We start from the raw sequence: 21,390 nt of genomic DNA on the forward strand, positions 1-21,390 counted from the left end.
GAGTTCTTTTATTTATCATATATCTAAGGAAACTGAGCTCATTTTTGGGGTGAAAAGAAAGTGAAGAAACTAATTCAGCATATCTAGATGACAAAACCTAGCTGGGACACAAAAGCTGTTTTTTAACTAACAATAATACACGCATATGTAAATGACAAAAACCTAGTACATGCAGCACGAAGGAAAAAGGAAATTAAGGAGTACTAGATCTATTATTATTATTGTTGCAGAAGTAGATTTCTAATGATTGAAGCTTGAGCAGTGTCAGTATTTGCCAACAACTCAGACAAACGCTCACTTAGATCGTCCACTTCTCTGTGTAAGCTTCTAATATAGTTGCATGTCTCTTGCAATATCTTCGCAGATGACACCTGAAATCAAACCCATTCAGATTCATGAGAGAAGAAACTAAAAGGGTACTATCATATATAGTCTATAGAGCTTAGAAATGAAATATATATATAGAAATGAAATACCTTATCAGAATGCCTATGGCTATGGCGAATCTCAGGAAGAAGCTGTTGTAACTTGGAGACAAGGTCATTGATCTGATCCTCAGTGATCATATTACTTGACCTTGACCTTCTGTTAGACATAATTTATATATCTCTAGGTATCTTTTGATACTAATGCTATGTATGTATAGCTGAGTACTTTAATTAGTATATATAGGGAATTGGTAATTGTATATCACATGAAAATATCGAACATGCAAAAAAGATAACTAGGGGATATCTAGGGAAGAGTAAAATATATAGAGAGAGATCGAGACGGCAACTAAGGATTATTTACTTTAATCTGTTTTTGTTATTATAAGTGTATTTCACTGCGCTTCTATGCATGTGTATGCAGTGAATCAAGTTAGAGAGAGATATTTCATAGATTGATCTTTTTGTTTGCTTCTACCCTCTCTTGGTCTACCAATTCCATTTTCTGCACGCAATACCATTATCTAATTATTCTCAATGCAAATATTGGTATATTTTTATAAAAATGGATGAGTTAAAAAGTATATAATTGGATAAACTCATAAATTTAATGCTTTAAGGTTTGAGTCAAGATGTGATGTCAAACTTATTTATATATTTCTTTCACTTCACTAACGAAGAAGATCTTCCAACAAAAGTTATACGAGCAAAATGTGGGGCTGTCAAAATTTAAACTAAATATTAATATTTTATCTGCTAACACTCTAGCACTAAAGCTTGGAGACCAAAGTTTGTCATAATGGTTGGAAGGTTTCAATAACCTTATTTTCTAGACATGAAGATTAGTCATTGAGTTTTCTCGTTATTGCTAATGTAATAAAGATATACAACTACTTATATATTGAGATTTTTCTGAACTGCATTGAAAAATTAAGTCTCTGTTATTTCTTGGTATATTAAATTCATCTCTTTTTCAACATAAAGATACTTTGAAGTTTGTTATTCTTATTTGTAGGGACTGATTTTAATAATTTCTTCCAACTTCTACACTACTTTAACATTATCTTGTATATATAACGCGAGGATAGATAATTGTTAAGTTTTTATGTCTAGCCAAAGAAAGAGGCAATTCTATCGGTTAGGGGTAACGTGACCGAGGGGTTCTTTGTTTGACTGGTCAATGCAATCACGATTTCGATGATCTTGCTCATAACAACTTCACACTGCGTTCACAAAGAGAGAAGAAAGAATGTGAAAGAGAACGCAGTGGGATTAGATAAGATGAGATTGCTCAGCGTGCATCTCGGAGGCACATGACCTTGGATCCAATTAACAGCGAGGACTGTGCTAATGCTCACAACCTTTGCATATTTCTTTATTTCAGCCTCTTAATAATTAATTCACCCTTATGTAAACCGTATACCAACGGACGTTGATTCAAGTGATACATGTTTGATTTTTCTTAAGCAAGAACCCCGTTTGAGTATTGTGGATGAAAAAAAATGTTCGTTGGGAGACTTAGCCCCATATAGATGTGGATATTCCCGACTTAGGATTGCCTCCAGTGTCGAGGATAAAACGGTATCAAGGTCACTAACAAGACGTTAGTTTAGTGGTATGAGGGATTAGTTTTTTATTAAAAGTTGAGCAATACTTACTAGAAAATATAATTATACACTTCGTAAAAGATTAATTCCTAATTCAAAAAATGAGAGCTCACAACCATTTACTTATTATACTATTGAATATTAACTCATTATTTCCTTTTACTAAATATGTTATAGTTAATTAATATCAAGTTATTTTTAATTATAAACATTTTTAATTCAAGTAGTATTTTAGTTAGCCACACTGTCTAATACAATTTTCGTATTTTATTCCAATATAAAATCACTTATATATAATATCAAACACACTTAGAGAAATATGATATCAATTGATCTAGGTAGTCGATTCTGTTAGTTAGATTAAGAATTTATTTCCTGACATTTTAGTTATAAGTTTACTGTAATTATGATTTAGAAATGGGCATCCTATGTTGAAACTTAGTGTAGTATGATAAGTAATAAATATTGTTGGAGTTATTGGTGCAACATGGTGCAACTCATACTATAGTATTAGTTATATATGTGTAAATTTACATGAAAACTACAACTTTTAGCAATCTGGAGATTTAATACAATAGTTAGAAATGGCAAAACTGGTAGTTCAATCTGTTTCGCCCGTGCTTGCAATATTTTAAGCGGTCGTAGACATCATTATTTCTATTCTTTCGGGTTCTCTCTGAAGTCTGACTCTATGTAGGTAGAATAGAAGAAACAAAAGAACTGAGTCTCTATTATAGTAATCCAAGTTGTGATATGTTAGGGGTAATAATAATTGAATCCGTTCCCCACGAGGTAGAGATAGAACAAGCCTTCAGAAAAACAAGATTGAATCATTTAATTATTGGATTTATAACAGAGAGAAAGAAGGGCCTAATTAGAGCGAAACACAATTTAATTATTGGATTTATATTAAAAGATGAATGATGTTATTCTCGTTTTTCTACCAATTCTCTTACGGTAAGAGGTGATTTGTTACTTATAAATCAATAAATAAAGTAACACAGATTATGTATAAATTAAAAATAAAATATAAATTTATGGCATATATCATGTGATTGCATCATAAAGACCTCTTTATCAAAATAAGAAAAATAACTGTCATTCCAAAATGTTTGTTGTTTAAAGGTGATGGATATTCAAAAGTCAGTGATATTGTAAATGTAAAATATACTATCAATAAAAGAATTTCATTTAATGTGTATTAAAAGTTAAATTAAAAATAAATTGATAAATATGAGATGACAATAAAAGTAATAAAGAATAATATAATTGAAACGTTTATAAATATATACATGGAAGATATGAACAAAATGAAAACAATTTTTTTGGAATGGAGAGAGTGCATGTTTGTGGGTATATGTTTTTTCACAACTAAAATGATTTTAGCCATATATTACTTTAGATCATTAATTTGGTAAAAAATCATGGACATTGTTTAGTAACGATACACTGGGCCGATAGGGGTTATTTGAAGCTCCATTCACTAAAAAAATATGATGCTTGCGTGAGTAGTTAGATTTCATTTGCCCTATGTAGAAGGAGGTCCACCCATGTCGTAACATATAATAGGAGTTCCTCTAACTTTAAGCCATGTATGGCACATAAATTTAACAACGTGATTGCTTCTCTCACACCATTTTGAGCTGCTTCTCTCAAATGCCCTTAACAATGTTAGTGATTGGGCACAATAGCTGTCGGAGTATATATGCAGTGTCACACCAGTTTATCAAAGTTTATTTACGACACATCATTTGAGTTACACAGATTATCAAATCTCTACTTGGAATCATGTATAAGAAATGCTCCATAGCAAACGCGTATTTGATTAAAATTCTTTGAACATTTTGAAAAATGAACAAAACGATTCTATCCTAAGCAGAACCAGATCTTACATACAGGATAGTGTATAACATTATGGGCATGTCTCCACTTGACTTCGAATTAATATCACCATACATGATACTAATTATGTCTTATATTAATATTGTTTAGGCCACCCTTACATAAAGATGTGAGTGATAATGAGAATAAAGTTATTTACATAATCAACCACCTTTGATTTGTACTACCTTTGCTAGTGTAAACACTTAATATCACCATTTCAACTCGCTTATTTCCCCTCCAAAACCCAGGAGGCGTGTTTCCCCTCCAAAACCCAGGAGGCGTGTTTCCCCACCAAAACGCAGGACGCGTGTTCCCCCTCCAAAACCCAGCACGCAAAGAAACCCTAAGATGTCCAACTATTTTTTGGATGTATAAGCCGAAAAACATGCATAGAAAATAAATACAGTATCCAAAGAAATGCAGTTGGAATTGAAGGTATAAGATAAATAAGAAGAGATCACCACAGGAATTGGAGCAAAACTTAAACATCAAGTAAACAAGTTCAGTAACAAAATATCTCTAGCACAGATTTACCTCAAACCGGAAACAAATATCAGAAACTTATAACAGTTAAGCATGACAAAAATCTAAAAGTCTAGAATCCAATACAGGAGAATTAGGAAAAGACAAATAAATTCATAGCTTAATCTTCATCTTCCTCATCTCCATCACCACCAGAAGCCTTCTTAGCAGCAGCCTTTTGGTTCCTTCTCTTCACTCTTCCAGGTCTTCCACCACCAAGTGGGCTCGTAAGAGAGAAATCAATGTGCTTCTGTGAATCAACCCTAACCATGAATGATGGAATGTTCACAACTTGTCTCCCAACCCTAACACAAATCCAATTTTCAAATTCAAATTCTATCCCCAAACAATGTATCATAATTATCAACAACAAACACAGTATCAATCTATGCATATAAAACAAATTATTCATTGAAATTAAAATTATTGATTAACCTGATATGCCTCTGCCTGATAAGAACCCTAGCATGATGAATGGACTTAGCCATGCCAGATTTGAAAACGAGAGTCTGAAGACGACGTTCTAGAAAGTTCTCGACGGTGAGAGCCAAGACATAATCGAGCTTGTTCTGAGTTTCATCGAGAAGGCCATAACGAAACATTCTCCTGAGGAGAGCTTCACCTTCAAAGATACGACGAGGGTTCTTCTCATCAAGAGTAAGCAAATTCCTTGCGTTGTTACGGATTCTACTTAGCGCGTATTGAACCCTCCAAAGCTCTCTCTTGCATCGAAGACCATACTCACCAACGAGCTTCAATTCTGAGTCCAATCGTTCCTTCTCGTATGGACGACGTGGCTTCTTGAAAGTTTTCCCATCTATTATTGTAAACGTTTCATTTCAGATCAATTACAAAATCAAGTTCAATTCAAATAACAATAAATAGAAAGAAAGAGAGAACTCACATTTGCGGAAATACGAGACGTGCACCATGGCTCCTTCTTCACCTCACTCTACTGCACTTCAATCTCAACTGATACAATCTTATATATTGTGGCAACTCCAAAACCCTAATCCTATCCGGGTCAGTCTTTTCACTTTAAAGCCCATTAAAAAGGCCCAATTCACTCAAATTATAATTATAGATTAGTCCTCACATAAAATTAGCTAAAGGGCTGAAATGCAAAAGATATAAACATTTAAAATAAGTAATACTTTTTGTAAGGACCAATACTTGCCAATAACATCAATCAAAATTTATGTATTTGGTAATGTTAGTTTGAATCACATTACTGAATTATACAATTTTTCGTCTAATCTTCAGTGTAAATTCTCTCTAAATTATACATTCTTTCTTTCTTGTATAAATTCTCTCCAATTATACAATATTTCCTCTAGACACATTCTTATTAGAAGTATTTATTATATTTTCTCCATTTCCCCATATTATATGTTTTGTTCTTAATATCAATTAATGAGCAATAGTAAAATTGTAATCTGATAGTATTTTTAAAAAAAATCAAGAAAAGTAAGAAAAGTAAGAAAAGATAGAATATGTTTTAAAATAATAAATCATTTAATGAAAAAGTTGTTATATGGTGTGCTTGTTTTCTTATGAGCCGATTAGTAACTAATCTTTGCAATGAATAGTAACTAATCTTTTGTATGAAAAGAATAAAACTTACGTAATGAAACTAGGTACCAAGTTTTGTGAATAACATTAGTGTCTCATAATTTTAGTTAAAAATGACTCAGGTGCTTACTTTGTGTCTTTGTCCAAGTTCTGGACTTCTAAGTAACTAGAGGCTTTCAGCCTGTGAAATCAAAGGAAATGAAAATGAATCTTTATCACTAGAACTAAAGTTAACACCTAGCTAAAATTTAATAGGAGAAATAGAGCTGAATAAAATTCCTTTAGATCATTGAATACGCATAATTTACAAACGAAATATGCAGAGCAGCGATGTTATTAGGAAAGGGACTACAAGTTATAACAATTACTGAACTAAGATTCAACAAATTAACATGTTTAAACTTGAAGAAGGTTGCTATCCAAGAAGCTGGGATGGCCATGAATCTGCTGGTGTGGGATACCTTGCATGTGGTTTGCTCACAACGGATGAAGGCTTTGGCGCAATCTCAGCAACATTAGGAGCTGAAAATGCTGCTTGAAGGTCGGGACGAAAGGGAACAACCAAAATAGCAGGTCCTTGCTGCAAGATAGGGTCTATAGAAGGCAATTGGAGACTCTGCCCTGGATAATTTGTCTGTGTTGGCAGCTCAAGTTCCAAACTAGGGGGTGCATTCAGGTCAGGTTTAGACTGAGCCACTTTTGCTTGTATCTCACTAAGAAGCTTCTCAATTTGAGTTTCTAAACCAGAATTCTCCTCCTTCAGCTCATTTTTCTCCATTGCTACCTGCCCAGTGAAGATAATCATATGAATTATAACCAGACATAAGAAAGTGTTCATTGTGTGACATCAAAATATCAAATTCCAAAGTAAGATGAAATGCAGATCAGCTAAAGTACGTTGCTTCGAAGATTATACTCGCTGTTTGCTAAAGATATCAGATGATAAAGATCCGTCCCAGAATCCCCATACATATCAGCATGCAGTAGTCTCAACAGGGAAAAATAAAGAGAAAGGAGGAAAAGGATGTCAATAACTTACATAATGAGATTCAGATAACAGAGAAACGTTTTCCTTCTTGAGGGACTCTATCTGACAGACCAAATCCTGTAGTAGTCTAGCAGTTTCACACAATATAGAAGCCTTTCCAGTGTTCTGCTCGTTTAGGTCTGTCCCACCACCATCACCACACAGAAGTGAGATAAAAGAGAGAAAACAAGAGAAGAAAAAAGCACCTAAATTATATATGCAACATGTCAAAGGTGACCTAAAAGACAAGGTGAGAAAAGCAAGTGAAATTCAAGCATATACAACTTGGAGGCACAAGAGGTTACCAAGTGTGTTGGCAAGATCAAGAAAGAGTTCATTCAAATGTTCGCGCTTCATTTTCTCCATTTCAGACTTGTGAATTCTCTTCGGGACTTTACCTTGTTTCTTTTTACCAGGAGAAGATCTGAAAGCACATCAAATTAACAATAATTGAATCCACATGTGAACCAGTTGATAAAGTACTTATGTGAGAGGCACATCTAGCATGTAGTGCTAATGTGCTATTGTGACTACTACTTTGTATTAGTAGTTCTTGCTAAACTGAAACTTTTCATAAGAAGTACTGCTGAGACAGCATGAGCTTTAAATGCACAGAACTATGAAAATTATTGTTAGAAATTCAGGAAATGTCTAACAATTATTACTTGCTTCAGGCCAATGAATCAAATGTTTTAAACTTCAAACCAATTTCAGATAGTTTTCTTCCAATGAAAACAATGCATGCAAGTCAAATTAATCTTGGGTATTAACAAAATCGATTTAGGAACAAAGGATCAGGTAATATTCAGCAATAAAATTACAACAAAAAAGGCTTTTCATTTAACTTGCACCTACTACAAGAGCAATGAGCATTTGAATCTAAGAATTCTAAAGTAAATTCGTCTTTGTATTTTATGTATGAAACTACATAAGTATCATATTATCATTCTTTGTGTATAGTGAGGCATTAAAGTCTCTAACCTGTTTATTGATTTCTCAACCATAGGAGCAGCACTCTCCGAACCCATGTTAACAAAAACCAGCTAGCTATTCCCGTAGACAATTCTTCCACCAACAAAATATCCTAAAGTACAAAAACAACAATTGCAAAAAGGACAGATAAATAGAAAATCTGAATATTTTCAATCAATTAATAATTCCCATGACCAATTAATCCATCAGAGAAAGGGGGAAAACAATAGTCCAAGTTCCAAACTTTAATCTCCAGAATTCATAAAAATCAAACTGGGCATCCAGAAATTCAACAGATCAAACGAAAAACAACCCAATCAAAAAAATAAAAGTGGATATTATATCAGCATAAAGAGCAAAATGGTTTTTCTTACGTACCTGGTGGCAGAGGATTGCGATGGAATAAAATTGGAGTATATTGAATGTGTTGTGAATGAAGGTGGAATGATGAAGATGAATTAGAAATTTGAAGCAAGAGATGAAACAGTTTAAATTAGTGAAGAAATTAGGGCAGAAGAGAGAGAAAGGAGATTTCTTTGTTTCTGGCAACAAAAGAGAGTGTGGCGGGAAGACACCTCTCACATGAGGCGCGTGTCCACTTCGTGCTCTTGCTACGTCGAACTTCCACCTTTCACTATTTGCTAAGATAAAAAATTCGAATATAGTGTATAGACTTATATACATTATTATATTATTCCATATTTACATGTTTTTTTAATAGGATAATTACATGAGTACATTTTTTTCTCAGAGAATTTTAAGATTTTCCGCAAGCACGTGGCAACCACAGATGGGAAACATCAATGATAAGATGGCCATCATAGTCATGTTTGACACGTCATCATTTTCTTATTTCATTTTTACCTCTTCACAACCTTGCTTGTTATTTTATTCAATATTCCATCTCACGTCATCTTTCAAACATGTCTCAAAAAAACACTTAATTTTACATGTATTTTTAATAATAAAAGTGTTATTCCATTATAGATGAAAGGATAAAAATGTATTATTATATTATTGTTTTCTTTATTTTTTGTAGTACTTTATCTCTCTATTACTGGAGAGGATGACTTGCTCGTCTTTTAGTGTTAATTTCAGAACATCTAATAAGAAATTCTCCGGATACCAAATGTGCTAATGTCAAAGTCGATAGCAGATGCCTTTTTAAAATGGGTGATGATGCAAATAAGGAGCTAATTCTATAGAATGTGGGGTACAAATCTATATTGTATATGTATGTTGTCGTTGCTGATTCTCAAAGTGGACTCAAAAACCTTGCAAAAGATGCGTATAAACTATAAAGAAACACAGCATCACACGGCAGAAGAAGATAGTAGAAGATGAAGCTCAGGTTAATGGAGCTAGTAGAGGTATGTGTCACAATAACAAAAATCTGAAAAGAACAAATGAATTATTGCACCACATGCCCAATAGGCTCTGAACTTATTATATGTGAAAATTATGAGTCCTTTTAAAAACAGTAATTTATATGTGTAGGATTATTGGTCTCAGCTATACAACAATCTTTTGATTAACTCACAAACACTTACAAGGTTTACACTTTTTGGACTCACTAAACACTATGCTGCATTCACTATCTGCTCTGTATATTTCATTTCCTACAAAGTCACAATAGCTTCAAGGTTATTCTTCATTGTTCTTTTTATAATTTGATTCTAGTTCTTCTTCTATCAAACCTAAAAGCTTATAACATCTTTTGTGTTGCCTTTATTGTCAAGCTATATGGTTATTCTATGAAAATATGGACTAAAATGTTTTTGGCAGCCTCCTTTGTCTCAGTTGAACCATATTAAAAAGATCAAAATCAACAAAAACATGATAAAGAAGGATTTATGAAGGTAAAGATATGATGACAACCTTAATTTATTGAAGTGTTATGTTAAGACCCTTACATGGCAAAGCAAAGGAGAAAAGAAAGGATCAAAGATTTCAAATTCCCAGAGAACACCAACTCTTGCACCCATCACATCCAAGAATGTTATTCTATGCATATGGTGAAATGAGAATGACCTCTGTCATACTATTTAGTAAAATGTTAATGAATATTCTTAGAGCACTTATTAAAGAAATAAAGATAGAAAGCTTGCATTGGGAAAGAACATATTAAGGACATTAAGATTTTAAAAGTGATCTTTTGCAATGTAAACTTTGTTTATTGTAATTCCTTAAACCATGTATGCAAGACACTCGACAAGGTGTGTTGGATAATAGAGTTTTGAAGTAGTCAATTTTAGGTGATTGTTGTATATCATTGTCCAATTATAATTCACCATCTAATGTAGTACTTGAGGTACAATAGGACCACACAAATAAGTGACTTGTCTACTTAGTAAAGCTTAGTGCTAACATATTATTTATTTCTCATTTCATCCTATGTAAGACTTCAAGTATTATAAACATGTTATTTAAATTTGCATGCCTTCACCAATAAGGAGTTGGTTTAATAGTGTAAGGCCCCACTAAATATCCAAGGTTGAGTGTTCGATTCCTATGAGCGACGCTTGTTGGGAGGGACAACTACAAACTCTGAAAGGGATTAGTTTTTTACCCAAAAAAGTAAGTGGATACATTTGGTAGTACAAAAAAAATAATTATCCACCTTTAACCCCTAGAAGTGAAACTAGAACTATATTCAGCAACTAAGGAGGCACTATACTCCTCACTTGTATGTAAAGTTTAGAATCCACATGCTAGATGCGCCAGGCCACTAGCCAGGACAATTCCTAAACTGATCCCCAACACTACATGTGAGGGATGTGACTCAAGATGTTTTGGCAGATGCAACTTTGCATTATTGTACCTCTCAACTCAGTTGCAACAATTATGGACACATAATTGAGGGGTAATAATAAGTGAGAGCAATCCTAGTGTAAGATGTGAGAAGAGTAACTCTTAAATATTTGATGTATCCTACATGAATTATCAAGATAAAAAATCAAAAGTCATTCATATATGATTTGATTTAATGACTTATATTTATCCCTCAAAATCACAGTAAACATGCTTATACCAAACATATCACTAGTCTAGATGATATATAACACTAATGCATATAGTGTTAGCTTCCCTATTTGTGAATGTATCATAACAATAAAGAAATTGACCATGTGAAAATCTAGTAATATTACATTGTTTGTAAATCAGGCATCAGAATTTGAGAATTTACAATCTTAACACACATGTGAGCTTTCACTCATTCAAAAATATGCAACTTCATAAATTTATACAATAAATTTAGAAAGGCTTGGTTGTTGGTTGTTGAATAAATTTATATGGTGCTCTTTAATAATTATTTGGTACTATTTAATAATTAATGCCCAAATTGTTGAAACAATCAATCAATATAGCGTGAACACAAACACACGATTGAGTAACATTTTTTTATGCCTGTAGTCACAAATTAGGAATATATGCTTGGGTACACCATTATTATTAATTATAACATGTTGTATTGTTTGGTTTATCACTTTATCGTTGAGCTTTTCAATTTGAAGTAATGAGGCAATTGCCAATTAAAATTGAATATGGAAACATTATATTGTTCCAGTTTAACCTCTCTTTTTTTGGTAAATAAGCACCCAAAGCAATAAATGGGAATGGGCCAATTTATATCTCCTACCCAACATGTTGATATAAAAGGAAAAACATAAAACATTTGAGTGGATGTGGTGGTGGGTCAAGATATCTAATGACTTATGTCGTGACTAGTAACCACAAACCTGTGGGCTAAACACAAGTAAAGAGGCACATGGGTGGTGCATCAACATCTATTGTCATATTTCCTTGTTACAAACAATGACAAGATTAAGAGATTTCATGGGCCCAAACAAGGAATTAAGGGATATTATGGGCCAAATATATTCAATATTGTTGTGCCCAAAATCTAGCCGACTTGTTTACCTTTATTACAGAAGAAATTGGTAGACTAGATGGTCTAATCATGCTATATATTTTGAGCGAAAAAATCTATGAAGTGACAGTGTAAATATTATACATAGTTAGTACATTATTCGTCATTCATTTGTATTACTTTTATTTAAAATTTATAATAATTAAAAATAAATAATAAGTGAAACAATAACAATATAAAAAACTCTTCAACCGTTAGTGTAACATTTTTTTCACAATATTTTTGGGATACAAGATTTTCTATGGGGGACCATTCTTGTAGCTGTTGTGTACAATATCATTTAAGTATAAGTTATAGATCCATGTGAACAATGGGTACGACCCAGATCATATTCTCCACCTCATAGCAATTGGAAGGTCGCATTTTCATCCACGTATTTAATAAAAACATAATATATGCCACAAATTATGTAAGACTGTTAACACCTTAATTGCTCATTAATAACTCTTCATTAATTGATGATAAAATTATATTAATTTTTCTGAATAAACAACTCTGACGACTAAAAACATTGCCCTACAAATATAAAGGTGAAAGTTGATGATAAAAATTAAATTTCCCTTCCTTTTATGCTAAATCGAAATTATGCTCATTCTCAAATTTTATTTTAAAAAATGATTATTTTATTTATTTTAAAGACACATTGAAACACATTTAGTGTGCTAGCTAGCTGTTTATGCCTGTTACTGATTAAAAAAATAGGTAAAAACTACTCTAATATAGCTTGAACTTTAAGTTTAATGTGCATCAATTTAAATCAAGTTATAATGTGAATTTTTTTAATTGAGTATAATCATGTTAACAATTCCTCATATTCATATTTCTAACTTAATGCATATTAATAAATTGTATATTTGAAAAGCCCGGAGAAAATCTAGAGTTGATAATGTTAAAAATTATGTACATTTATAATAATGAAATATAAGTGGAATCCATTTACTAGTCATTAATCATAGAAAAATCCAAGATAGTTATGATAAGAAATAAATTTAAAAAACTTAATAGTAAATCCAACATCTCCCATAAAATATATAATGTTATGATAAGCATATACTATACTTTTTCAAATGCAATCATGTTACCAACACAATTGCAATTAATAAATTTCTCTTCCCAACCGAGCAGGCTTATTAATATGCATTGCCCTCTTCTTCCTCCCATACTTTTATTCGTTGTTGTGGTAGGCCCTCTTCTCTCTTTCATGTTTAAATAGGATCACTGTAAATCTGTAATAATAGAGATAAAAGTTATACTATTGGAAGTGATATATGGTATCTTATGGTATATATGGTACTGGTCATAACATATACACCCTGAAAACCCCTATATTTAATTTGGAGACTTGTATGAAGCAATTCGAGACTGATTATCCACTCACGTCACGTCAAGAGTAAGTTATTTAAATTTATTCTATATCTTAACCATCAATTTTAAAGAAATCTAATAATTTCAATTAATAAATATGATAAAAAGTAAGTATAAAAAACTTTACTTGGAGTAAGTGAATCTCTCCTTAACTCGAAAGTTTAGACTGTACCCTTATCTAACTTTATTAATGAATGGAACTTAACAACAGAAGTTGAAGCAGTAATTGTATGCGTGTTAATTAACTGAATGAAAAAGTAATATATATTTAACCTTAGTATCTCCATACAGGACATGTTACATATTTACTGCACTGTGCACACGCATATCTCTAAATATGCATATACTTATCATAACACAATCCTTCTGCTTTATTTATATTAGAAAAACTTCATCAAAATTGTGAAGACACAAGATATATAACATCATATTGTTTCAGAATACATATACTAATTCTTTTTGCTATCTAAGTGATAGTACTAGAAACTGTTTAGGCCTAGGCGCTTCGCTTTTTCAATTCTGGTTCATGATTTGCTTTACAGCTCTAGCTAGCAGCGCATGGTGGGACTTGGAACCATCTTCAGCTGTCTGTCATTATCAGCTTACTGTTTAGTTCACATAATTGGAACCTTACCAAGATACCATATTTCATTGACCATTCTTTTCAAGTAACATATATATATATGTATATGTATATATATATATATCATATATACTAATCAGATATGTGGGCTTTTGATTATGATTTAATTTAACAACCATATGTGTACAAGTGTAGATTTTCATAGCTGCTTTACACTCAAGCTATTGACATGATTTCATAAGCAACATTGGCTTTGAATCATATTCTGTGGAACAAAACTTATAGTGGAGGGAATATCCTAATCATACTCTCCCCCTTCCCTACAAATTTTTAAGTGTATTAAAGTAGAGGTTCCTTATTATTTTAGTGAGTAATGGATATTATTAGATTACAAAACATAACAATATATAAATGATCTTAAGAATACTCATGCAAATATAATATATAGTATGCCAAAGTAAGAAGGGGGAAGACCCATTTGCCAACCGTGTAGCTTGAGTGTGCTTGGTAACATTATATGGCAGGTTAATCATTTAAGCTTATTATTTTAACAAAAAAATGTTGATAAAGATATTAATTCAGTAAATTACTAGCTTATAACTTATTTTAACTAACAATCTAAATTGAATTCAGTTAATTTAATAGTATTTCATTCTTCATAACGTATAAATTCTGAACTAACTTACAAATATTAGACAACTTATAAATTGAGTTAATAACTAAGCTATTCGATAGAGAGATCAAAGAGACTGTAGATTCCACGTTTTGCCTTTATTTGCTGAGCAAAGACCCAATCATTCAACACGACCATTAAAAGGATGGGCCATGGAAAGAATGGTCCTGGTTGATGGAAATGGTGGGGCATTATCCCAGTAGGGTCATTAAAGAGTCACCATGGATCTTTCTGTGAAGCCAGCAACTGCTCCATTAAAAAAGGGCAAAAAAGAAATTTTCAAAAACGAAAAAAGATGGAGAATGATCCACCTGTTTGTCAGTGACATTGTACACTGGTTTAGGCAATAAATAAACAGCATGTATACCCCACCACTTGAGCCAACACCTGGAACCGGTAAGGGTTTTGGGCCCACACTCCTATTACCACCATCTTACTTTGAAAAATCTTAATCATTGATGCAGTAAACCTCGAGATTCATGGCAGAGATTTAGAATCAGAATGATCAAAAAGCAATGTAAATTTAATATACCAACACTAGTACATAACATTTTTACATTAATCATCTTAGCGGTAACAAATACTGTTTCATCCCTTTTACCTTTGTGGCCCAGAAAGAAAGTAAGAAAGCAAAATGTGATAACACCCAAATGCCTGTTAGATAGGAAACTTAGCGAAGGGTATCGAATGCAAATAGAAATGGGTCGTTTTCTTCTGTTCAACATAAAAGAGTACTATAGATGAAGAGAAAATGAGGTGAGGGAACAGCACAAACAATGATGATAAGATATCGTGTAGTGAAATAAATCAAAGGAGACTTTTTTTTTTACTCGAAGTAAAAATTAAAAACAAACAGCCAAAATACCAAGGTTGTTAAATAGTGTCACCATCTCCCAAACCCTAAAAAACCCTCTTATCTTCTTCTATTGGATCCACCCTCTCCACCCAAATATGAATCACACCAAAAAATTAATTTTGGGAAATAAATAAATCAAACTCAATGTTTGAAGATCAATCAATCAAACCACCTCACTTACGTGTGTTAAATAAAATAAACACATCATCATACTACTACACATGATGTAGCTAGGAAGAAGTAGGAGAAGGATGAAGAAAAATTCAATTCATATCCTTTTAAGAGTGATGACTTGTGGAATCATGGCGATCATCACTACCACCACGATGAGATTGAGACCCACTTGCCTGAGACTCAGAAACGCCGATCACCGTCCGATAAGGGCTAAGTCCAGCAAGCATACTCAAATGCCCTTCATTCATATTTATATTACCACCACCACCACCACCAGCAGCAGATGAACCTAATTGTTGTTGACCTGGCAACAAGGCCATGGGTGTAGGATAGTTCATAAAGTGCAAGCCACTAGAAACAGTGCCTCTATACATAGCAGCATTATTATTCACTTGTGGAAATGTCCATATAGGGTCACCATGACTCATAACCTGGTTATTTGAATTCGCTGCAGCTTGAGCCACCATCCATATGTTCGCTGGAATCTGAGCGTGACTTGCCGGAATAGCACCTGCACTCGACTGCAGCAGATAACTTCCCATTTGATGCTGCGCTGAAGAAAGGTCTTGCTCAATTGGTCTTCTTTTTCTTCCTAACCCTTCAACCGTGTTTGTATCAGACAAATCCAGCGTCGTTGAAGAAGATTGACCCCCACCCCCACCACCGTCTCGAAGTTCTTGCTTCGCTTGAAACATGGATAGGTTATTGGACTGTTGGAAATTCAGAAGCGTTGATGTGTTGTTGTTGCTGTTGTTGTTATCTGAAGATAACCCTATTCCGGGAAACAAGGTCCTACGTTGTTGTTGAACCGAGAAGTTTGGGTTGAAGTACGAGGATCTAAGCTGAGATGGCACCGACAAGGTGGACCCTGAGCTTCTCAGAGAGATGTTGAGGGAGGTGAAGTTCGCAGGGATGGTGCCCGTTCCGGTTGCGGCGATGACGGAGGGTTCCGCCTGCTGGAGGAGCCACTCGATGGTTTCGCCGTCGGACTTATGCCCGAGCTCGCGGGTAAGCTGGAAAACTCTAGCGGCGCACAGTGCCGGCATTCGGATGCGGCGTCCACGGCCGTCCACCTTGGTGTGGCGGTCCTTGGTGGAGGCTCGCTTTGGCGGTGGTTTCTTTGAGAGTTCTGTGGAGGTGTTGGTGGATGGAGTTGCAACAAGTTGGTTGGATCGGTTTGAATTGGAAGTACTAGGTTCTGTTGGTGAGATTGCTAGGGTTGGGTATGGGGATGAGGTGGAGCATGATGCTGCTTCTTGATCTTCCTTTTTCTCAAGAAGTTGGAATGGGAAGTTTTGACGGTGGTGCTGTTGATGCTGATGGTGGTGGTGGTGGAGATCATCATCACCTCCTTCCATGATTGCATGGAGAGAAAATTATAACGTTTTGGTGTGTTGTTCTATGTGTTTGATTGTAAGGGTGTGTGGGATCGTTTTGTTTTATGGGACAGAGAGTGGGATCAATGAGTTTAATTTAATTTATGTGTGGTGGGTCTTTCTCTCATAAGTGACTATATTTAGAGGAAGGTATGAGTAGGGTGTGTAGTTTTTTACTTTCTTTCATTGTATAAGGGAATTGGAATTTGGTTTGAATTTGATGTGTTATATTTTTGTGAGAGAGAAGAGTGAGGGAGAAAAAGAGAGAGAGAGAGAGAGATGAGATAAGAAGGAGCTGGGAGGGTAAGAGCTTTAAGCAACAAAGATAATGAGTGGGAATTATATGGGTGAGCTTTAAAAAGCATTATTTATTTTTTCAGAAAAGAAATTGCTTTGTTGTTGTGTTTACCTTTTTAATTATTAATGTGTGATCATTCATGTTGATTTTTAATCCTTCTACTTGTATGAAAAGCTTAAACCTGAAGTGGAAAAATCTTAGATTTTTAGTTTTTTATTTTTATTTTTATTAAAGAAATTATGAGTTCCCTTTTTATTGTGGTTGGACAGCCCTTTGGTTCAGAGTCCACGTGAGGTGCTCTTTTTATCATTCAATCCAGAAAGACAATGGTGGCCGAAGTGGGACCCGATCCCAAGTCAAAAAATTTAAAGACCTTGAAAGGAAATATTAACAAGAGGGTCCCTTCTCATTCAACTAATCATTTCATTTTGCCTTTGCCCTTTGCCTTTTGTTTTGCACCTTTGCTTCTCAACTTTGGGATTCCTCAATTTCCCTTTGCTTAGCCCTTTGGATTTAATTGGGCCTAATTAATATTAGAGCCTTTCAGTTTTGTTTTATTGACTAATATGATCAACTTAATTTCACATCAATTACTAAGTAGTACAAACTCAAGTAATATATATATATATATATGTTTGATTTTCCTTATGTAAGATCTTCGGTTCTAGTTTTGTGATAGAAAAAATGTCCGCTGAGAGAGTTAGCTTCACATGTAGATGTTTCTAGCTCGGATAGAATTGCCACAAACAAAAAAAATTAGTACAAGCTCAAGAAATTAAGTCACTAATATATATCATTCTTATGATTTCAAATATTATCCAAATATAGCTTCATGCTAACACTTTAGGCATGTTTACTTTGTCTATCATCAAATACCATTATAGGTGTATTTAGTTACATAGAGATTACACAAGCATTCATCTATCAATTTAACTTCTAATACATCAAATCAAACATATAGCTTTTTTTTCCAAATCTTGAGAATCATTGCACCGATCATAAATACCATAATGCTTAAGATTTGAAGTATTTTAAGGAAAATGACAAAAGTATACAGATGAGAAATTTATAGTGACTCAAAATTATGCTATTGTGGGTTATCTTGTTGAGCATTAGGACCACAAAGTAGCACATGGAAATGGATCTAAATCCTTGTAAAGTTTCAGAGAGAACAAGCAGTCTTTATATGTAGTTATATGGGAAGTCCATTCCAAGATTTTCTATTGGTTAGGACTTGTTTGAGAGGGTTTTGTTTACTTGAAGTTGAACCTGACACTGTTGTTTTCTGTTCATGTGAGCAAACTTCATACAACTCAACTTCGTTTTCTTTGCATTTATGAAGTGCCATACTAGTCTCTTGTTGTAGAACTTGGCATTGACCATTAAACTATACTAAAAAATAAAACTTAAAGTGACACTTGGGAGTTTGTGACATGTATGTAATGGAAACAAATGGGGCTAAACCCAAACGATAGCTTTCCTTGAATTGAACACGACATTGATCTTGAATTCTCTCACCCTTCTCCCAATAATTTATCCAAACTTTTCCTTTTTCTAGCTACATGGAATGAAATAGTTTATTCTAATTTTACATTTTAGAGTAGATCAAGAAGTACTTTATGTTAGTTTTAAATTGTAATAATATTTCTTGTATAATGATTGTAGGACAATATATGTTATGGTACTGAATTTTTTATATTTTTAAATAATTTTTTTTATTCCCCAAAAAACTAAAGTCCATATAACCATAGAAAAATAACACTTATCACTTTTAATCCAATATTTTTCCGAACAAATAATAGATTTGTTATAGTTGATAGAACTTTTGGAATAATTAATTAAGAAGATACAATAATTTTATTTGAAATACATGTAAATTTAACAAATATAAGTATAAGAGAGATAAAACTAAATGAATACAATATTTAAAACAACATTTTGGAATAACTATATTATTTCATTACTACTTATTATACTTGGACAGTGAGTAGTTGAAGTTTATCACATGCAACATCACCATACGACAAAAAACCACTTCCCCTAAGTAAAATAGGTCAATTTTGATTTTTGGATTGCATGTAATGATCAAATAGTTTATTGTGATATAGGTGCAAAAGTAAACAAGCTTGATAATTCAACGCAAAATACAATTAGTTGAGGCGAATATATTTACTTTTCATGACTGTAATTTGTCATTTTATAATCCACTTTGTTTGACCCATATTGCAATTAAAATATTTTAATAATTGAAGCATCCTATGAATATTTTAAAAGCTAATGGCAGCACCTAGAAACTTTTTTAGCCATAGCATAATACTATAACAAACATGCTTATTATTGGCCTATTTCAAATTAGTGAAAGTCGAGTTCCTTCTTTTTCATATTTTTTATTTTTTGCTTTTATAAACTGAGAATCCAAATAAGGGTTCAAATTAATTCCTGATTTTTGTATGACACAATGCTCAGCACCCACGTGAGATTTCTCAGCTTTTTACACCACATATGCAAAAGCTCTTGTCGCAAAATTACATGCCAAGAAAGGCAAATACTAACGTACCGACAAGTTGACAAAAATTTAAACGCTCTCTTCAATCTTTGATAACGACTCTCTAAACTCAAGAGTAAACTTTTATAGTCAAAAGTTAAACTTATAACATGTCTTAGTTAAGAAAATGCATGTCCTTACTACGTACATAAAATCTATCTCAATATATAGTATTACGTCATTTTTTTTAAACAAAATGATCAATTATAATTTGCTAACAGGGTTTTCTAACTCTAATAAAAGTTAGCCTCCACTGTTGAAATGTTCCGTGCAAGATTAAGAAAAAGAAATTTCATTGTGGGTGGTCCTATAAAGTCTACTTATTTGTCAAATAACACATTATTATATATATTCAAGTTGCTTAAATTACATAAGATACATTTAATTTAGATTATATTTTAAGAGAATGATATAATATCTATGTATTATCATTATAAAAACAGTCAGTACATCACTCATCATTCATTTAGATTTTTATCTTTGGAGAGTTAATGATAATAAAACATAGATAATACAGTGACAATGTATAAAACTCATACACTATTCATGCATATATCTTTTTCTCTTAAGAGAAACATTTACTTAATTTGACATAAGACAATACTTAAACACGCGCCGAGATACCAACGAATGGTGGTTCAAGTGATGCATATTTGATTTCCCTTAAGGAATGTTTCGGATTTGAGTCTTGTGAATGAAAAAAATATTCACTGGGAGAGTTAATCCTACATATCTGTAGATATTTCCAGCTCGAAAAGAATTACTTCCGGTATGAAGACACCTATTGGAAATGCTAATATTATATTTTGAAGTGCAAAAATTCCATATTTGATTTGTGTCGTGTCCACGAGGGCATAGTGGACCTGAATTGCTAAGCATAGAAGTGGACCAGATAGATATTAAGTGTTGCTGCCTTTTCTGATACCACATGCCTTGCTACTTATGTATGTCATATTGAAGAAGACATCCTACCCTCCACAATATCTATATATATATATATATATATATAATTAAATTTGTATATTTCAATTTATGTATACACATATATGTTTAGTGATACTGTACTGTGTATTTACCAAATTAATTGGACAAGCTATCAACCCAATCCAACAATATTAATCACAGTCCCCCACCTTCAGTCAATGCATGTTTGGTCCCACTCTATGCTTCAAGGTTGCACAGCACAACCATAAGTTCAAATATCTAGTTTAGAAGGATTTAACATTTTAACCAGTGTTGTTAGAACCGGACCGGACGGTCCAACCGTTCTGACCGTTGACCGAACTTGAAAATGGGTCTGGTTTGCTGTCTTAACCGAATGAGACTTGGTCCGCTTTGAACAGGAAAAAATCCGGTCCGACCATGTTAAACCTGGTTAAACCGGATTAACCCAGGAAGTAAACTGGACGGCTCAATTAAAAATAAAAAAATAGGACAATATTCTAATATTTTATTTTACTACGGTCCAAAAAAAGATAAAGAAGTATTATAATGAAAACTTTTTTTTATAATATTATTAGTATAATTATATTAAAAAAATAATATTGTGTTGAATAAATAATTGATATTTTGTGTTT

The 21,390-nt window shown here is 33.0% G+C and overlaps 4 protein-coding genes across 5 annotated transcripts; all 4 read right to left on the minus strand.

Moving 5' to 3' along the window:
* LOC109342013 (transcription factor PRE3-like) lies at positions 1 to 639 on the minus strand. Its single transcript, XM_019579999.1, has 2 exons — positions 477 to 639; positions 1 to 371 (listed from the first exon to the last, which is right to left on the minus strand). The coding sequence occupies exons 1-2, from the start codon at positions 594 to 596 to the stop codon at positions 219 to 221; spliced, it is 273 nt and encodes a 90-aa protein (XP_019435544.1). The 5' UTR covers positions 597 to 639; the 3' UTR covers positions 1 to 218.
* Positions 4,369 to 5,451, minus strand: LOC109344050 (40S ribosomal protein S9-2-like). The gene is made up of 3 exons (XM_019582650.1): positions 5,346 to 5,451; positions 4,877 to 5,258; positions 4,369 to 4,746 (listed from the first exon to the last, which is right to left on the minus strand). The coding sequence occupies exons 1-3, from the start codon at positions 5,371 to 5,373 to the stop codon at positions 4,563 to 4,565; spliced, it is 594 nt and encodes a 197-aa protein (XP_019438195.1). The 5' UTR covers positions 5,374 to 5,451; the 3' UTR covers positions 4,369 to 4,562.
* LOC109344056 (transcription factor bHLH47-like) lies at positions 6,275 to 8,636 on the minus strand. 2 transcript variants are annotated; one of them, XM_019582669.1, is made up of 5 exons: positions 8,391 to 8,636; positions 8,022 to 8,124; positions 7,346 to 7,464; positions 7,049 to 7,180; positions 6,275 to 6,793 (listed from the first exon to the last, which is right to left on the minus strand). In XM_019582669.1, exons 2-5 carry the CDS (start codon positions 8,066 to 8,068, stop codon positions 6,429 to 6,431), a joined length of 663 nt encoding a protein of 220 aa, XP_019438214.1. In that variant the 5' UTR covers positions 8,069 to 8,124; positions 8,391 to 8,636; the 3' UTR covers positions 6,275 to 6,428. The 2 variants fall into 2 exon arrangements, with proteins under 2 accessions (XP_019438214.1, XP_019438207.1); XM_019582662.1 differs by having other exon boundaries at positions 6,275 to 6,797; positions 7,053 to 7,180; positions 8,391 to 8,630.
* LOC109344069 (transcription factor TCP14-like) lies at positions 15,067 to 17,341 on the minus strand. Its single transcript, XM_019582681.1, has one exon. The coding sequence runs from the start codon at positions 16,950 to 16,952 to the stop codon at positions 15,699 to 15,701; it is 1,254 nt and encodes a 417-aa protein (XP_019438226.1). The 5' UTR covers positions 16,953 to 17,341; the 3' UTR covers positions 15,067 to 15,698.

This window comes from Lupinus angustifolius, chromosome LG01, assembly GCF_001865875.1.
Source record: "Lupinus angustifolius cultivar Tanjil chromosome LG01, LupAngTanjil_v1.0, whole genome shotgun sequence".
Taxonomy (NCBI): domain Eukaryota; kingdom Viridiplantae; phylum Streptophyta; class Magnoliopsida; order Fabales; family Fabaceae; genus Lupinus; species Lupinus angustifolius.